General features: G+C 50.1%; 1 protein-coding gene across 1 annotated transcript in view; it reads left to right on the forward strand.

The window, feature by feature from the left end:
- nell2b (neural EGFL like 2b) overlaps nt 1–5000 on the forward strand; it is a 54653-nt gene that overhangs the window by 43206 nt on the left and 6447 nt on the right. The window contains exon 26 of the mRNA XM_056588726.1: nt 1225–1401. Within this exon, the coding sequence (XP_056444701.1) occupies nt 1225–1401 (177 nt within the window). The remainder of the gene's footprint in view (nt 1–1224; nt 1402–5000) is intronic.

The following is a 5000-nucleotide window of genomic DNA, read 5'->3' on the forward strand; positions in this document are numbered from 1 at the left end:
TCCATCTAGTTTCCACTGTGGTTTTGGATTGTCGGTGCCGTTAAAGTAGTAAACGATTATTAATGCTACTTTAACGGCATCAAACATGTTATTTCCCATAGACAGGGAACTCCCGAGTGTCGAGGTGTCCCTGAGCAAGGCACCTCACCCTGACTGCTCCCGACGAGCTGGCTGTCGACTTGTACGTCTGGCTCCGCCGTCGGTGCGTGAATGTGTGCTTGAATGGGTGAATGTTAGGCGATGTTGTGAAGCGCTTTGGATAAAAGCGCTATATAAATGCAGTCCATTTACCTTTTTTACCATTTAGGGACAAAGATCGGATTATGATTGGTTTGATATTTGACGGAGCTAGCCGGCAAAGCTAGCAATATGAATAGGAGAGAAATATAATAACAAGCCACTTATGTTGGGTTCTCTCCGCTATAACTTAAGGGATGAAAATTCGCATTAAGATTATTTTAAAAGGCGAGAAATATAATAAGAGGATTTAAGTCATATTATATAATATTTTTTTATATTTCTCTCTACAATACTTTTGCGGCGAGTTTCCAGCAGAATGCCTTTGAGCCCGCTGGGCAGACTCTATATTTAATTGTACTCCTTCCAACTTGGCATAATCACGTCTTTATTCACTACTCAGTCATTTAGCAGACTCTTTTATCCAAAGCGCTTTCGCTAAAGAAGCCGTAAGGTATCTTGCTCACAGACCCTTACAAGTTAGGCTGCGAACATTTGGAATCGAACCCGGAACCTTTCCGTTGGCCTCTCCGCCTCTAACCACGCCAACATCCAACAACAATTCCACAACGACTAATCCAACTTTAATTACTTTAACACAAACCAAAACCAAATAGAAAAATGAATTGCATTGATACAGCTTTTCTAACCAGTGGCCACTCAGAGCTCTTTCCTGCCTCACATTCACCCGTTCATGCACACATCCACACACCGACGGCGGCGTTAGCCACGCAAGGGGACAGCCAGCTCGTCGGGAGCAGTCAGGGTGAGGCGTCTCGCTCAGGGACACCTCGACGCTCGGCTAGGAGGAGCCGGGGATCGAACCAGCGACCTTCCGGTTACCAGCCAACCCGCTCTACCTCCTGCGCTACATGCCGCCCAAAACTGATCTGACGTTTATAGGACGGGAGACCTCGCAGTGACCGGGGGACGCGTCAATGCTCACCCTTTACTCACCCCCTTGTCTCCCCCCCCCCCCCCCTGCAGACCAGCCGGGTGCTGTGCAGGAGGATGGTGTGCGACTGTGACAACCCCACGGTGGACGTGTTCTGCTGCCCCGAGTGCGACCCGCGGCTCAGCGGCCGCTGCCTGGACCAGAACAGCCGCCTGTCCTACAACAGCGGAGACACCTGGCTGGAGGGGTGCCAGCAGTGCACCTGCACGGTGAGGGGGGGAGGGGGTGACTAGGGGAGGGGGGGGGGGGGGGCTGGAGGGCTGCCAGCAGTGCACCTGCACGGTGAGGGGGTGAGGGGGTGAATGGGGGGGCTGGAGGGAGGGGGGGGAGAGGCATGGTGAGAGGGTGACTGGGTGAGGGGGTGAGAGGGTGAGAGGGTGACGGGGGCTGGGGCAGTGCACGGTGAGAGGGTGAGAGGGTGAGAGGGTGAGAGGGTGAGAGGGTGACGGGGGAGGGGCAGTGCACGGTGAGAGGGTGACGGTGGAGGGGCAGTGCACGGTGAGAGGGTGACTGGGCGGGGGGGGGGGGGGGGGGGCTGTCAGCAGTGCCAGTGCACGGTGAGAGGGTGACTGAGTGAGGGAGAGGATGATGATGAATGGAAGGATGTTGAGGAACGCTGCCGAAAACGTTCCTTCTCAAGATTTCTTCCTTGCAAATTAAGTTTTTTTTCTTGCCCTCTGGGTGGCTAGGGTAGGGGGGGGGGGGGGGTCATAAATAGATGGCCTGCTGAGCCCTTTGAGCCTGTACCTGTGATTACGGGCTAAACATATACAATTTAATTTAATTTAACTTCATTGAAAACTGGGTTGGGAAATGAATTGGGTTGGGAGTTGCTTCGGATGGATTCTCCGGCCGTCCGAGCCACTCCAGCCGCAGATTCAATCCTCCTAACTTTACCTGCGCCTTTTACATACGCTGTGATTGTATCGAGTTGTTTCTCTGTGAGGTACGACCGTTTCTGTCTGATCGTACCTCTCAACCGATCCCATTCACCTGGGTGATCCGAGAGTCTGTGCCAACATGTGTCGGGATGGACTGAAGCATGTGATCTGCGAGTACAGTATGACGGGGTGTGTGTTAGGTTGCGTTGACCTGCAATGACATTGTTTTGTTGCTGGTGTTCACTGTTGTTGGTACTTGTTTGCAGTATTCTCTTTGTGCCTATTTGTTATGTTGTGTGTGGGCGGTGTGGGGCTTCTTTGCAGCCTTCTTGTTTTGTTGTTATGTCGCTCCCCTGGGTGTGTGTGCGTGGGAAGGATGCATAGAGAGAGTGTGTGTGTGTGTGTGTGTGTGTACGTGTCTGTCTTCTACGGTGGCCCTGAGCGCTCAACTTCGCTGCAAGTTAAGGAAACAACACGCCAATAGACATAGAGCAGGCTCATTATGTAACAGACAACATAATTTCTTCATTGAGTTGATAACACATATGCAAACACATGCTGCGATTTCAGACAACGCCACACATTAGAGACCCAACGAATTACAGAAACACGCTGCAATTACACCAAATGACAACGGAGGTGTTTCCAGAGGCAAGTGAATAGGTTTGTGACCCATGACGTATAATTGAAGTCAGCTACACGTCGGTGGCGTTGGAGATGAGCTAAAACCGAAGTGTTTTTGGTTTATCTTAATAATGCGATTGCGGGATCCGATTTTTCTTGAGAGTGCAGATGTGTGGGTCCTTTTTAAGTGTCCCCTGGGAACACTTCTGTTCTGTCGTTATGTGTAATCGCAGCGCATCGCCATAGTGCTTTGTCTACTTATTCGCTGCATGTTTTACAAACTGCTGCTTGTGTGTTGTTTAAATTGATGAGGTTTATCTTAATCAACTTGTGTTTTTTGTGTCTATTTGCGTGCGTTTTCTTAAGCTGCAGTGTGTCGAGTATCCTCCACAAGGTCTACCACGCATCAAGTCTTAGACGATGTCAGTGCTGCAGTGCACGCCGTTTATTCAGCAAAGCAGCCTCTTCATCCCGTTCCCCGGCCGTCCGGCAGCAGAACGCAGGCCTGCATCAGAGCGGGAGTCCTCTGAATCGCTTCCTCTCGAGCATGGGTGTACTGTGAGCGGGCGTCTGAAACCCCAGCACTCTCTCTGTGCGTTTTGACGAGCATTAACATGGACGGTTTATCCGCCGCGACTTACAAGTAAGGCTGGGAGCAATCAAAGCGTAGAGCCAAAACAGGAATAACTCTGAAAATCTGCAGAGGGCTGCAGGCGTTCTGAGAACACATGTGGGCAGTGCAGCTACAGGAAGGTTAATGGAAATGTGTTTTATTGTTAGTGCGTCAGCGTTACATCTTGGAGATCGTGCATCTTCAACAAAGCGCGTCTTGCACTTTAACAGTCAATTCAATTCAACAACAATAGCTAGTTCAGTTCAACAACAACAACAGATAGTTTAGCTCAATGACAACAGCTAGTTCAGTTCACCAACAGTTGCTAGTTCAGTTAATCGACAACAGCTAGTTCAGTTCATCAACAGCAGCTAGTTCAGTTAATCTACAACAGCTAGTTCAGTTCATCAACAACAGCTAGTTCAGTTAATCTACAACAGCTAGTTCAGTTCATCAACAACAGCTAGTTCAGTTCATCAACAACAGCTAGTTCAGTTCATCAACAACAGCTAGTTCAGTTCATCAACAACAGCTAGTTCAGTTCATCAACAACAGCTAGTTCAGTTCATCAACAACAGCTAGTTTAGCTCAATGACAACAGCTAGTTCAGTTCATCAACAACAGCTAGTTCAGTTCATCAACAACAGCTAGTTCAGTTCATCAACAACAGCTAGTTCAGTTCATCAACAACAGCTAGTTCAGTTCATCAACAACAGCTAGTTCAGTTCATCAACAGCAGCTAGTTCAGCTCAAAAAACTATTTCGAGTTCAGCTCAACAACAATAGCTAGTTCTTCAGAGCGAGAGAGAGACAGACAAGTTCCATCACAGCCTGAGGTGCTTGCCGTACACAACAGACACACCTGTATCAGAAAGGACGCTGTCCCCCTGAGGGAGGGAGGAATCTTCAACGCTTCCCGTCTCCTCCTCTCCGATGTGGAGCGGGTCCCCGGGGAACTGGTCGGAGCGCCGGAAGGTTGGGTCAGGAGGAGACGACCAGCCGGATGTATCGACAGCCTCGCTGCCGCTCCAGGCTGTCTCTCTGCCTCCCCTACGCTAACAGACTCCCCCAGCCCGGGCTGTCTCTCTGCCTCCCCCACGTCAACAGACTCCCCCAGCCCGGGCTGTCTCTCTGCCTCCCCCACGTCAACAGACTCCCCCAGCCCGGGCTGTCTCTCTGCCTCCCCCACGTCAACAGACTCCCCCAGGCCGGGCTGTCTCTCTGCCTCCCCCACGTTAACAGACTCCCCCCAGCCCGGGCTGTCTCTCTGCCTCCCCCACGTTAACAGACTCCCCCCAGCCCGGGCTGTCTCTCTGCCTCCCCCACGTTAACAGACTCCCCCAGCCCGGGCTGTCTCTCCGTCTCCCCCATGTTAAAAATGTTGGGTGGGGTTCTTGTCCCCCCCCTGCTGATTGGATAATAATAATAATAATAATAATAATAATAATAATAATAATAATAAATAAAATTTATATAGCGCTTAATATGGTACTCTAAGACGCTCATGGATGGCAGGATGGAGTTGGAGCTAAAAGTCTGGGTGATATTTTGCTTGTGATGTAACGTCACGATCCAAATGTATGGATTCTGATTCTGATGCTGAATGTAATTTGGGTTTTTTCTAGTTCCGAGGACATTTTTCCAGGCGAAGCTGCATTAGCCTTTTAGCTTACTAATTAACAGGAGTCAC

Source organism: Gadus chalcogrammus, chromosome 4, assembly GCF_026213295.1.
Source record: "Gadus chalcogrammus isolate NIFS_2021 chromosome 4, NIFS_Gcha_1.0, whole genome shotgun sequence".
Classification (NCBI taxonomy): Eukaryota; Metazoa; Chordata; class Actinopteri; order Gadiformes; family Gadidae; genus Gadus; species Gadus chalcogrammus.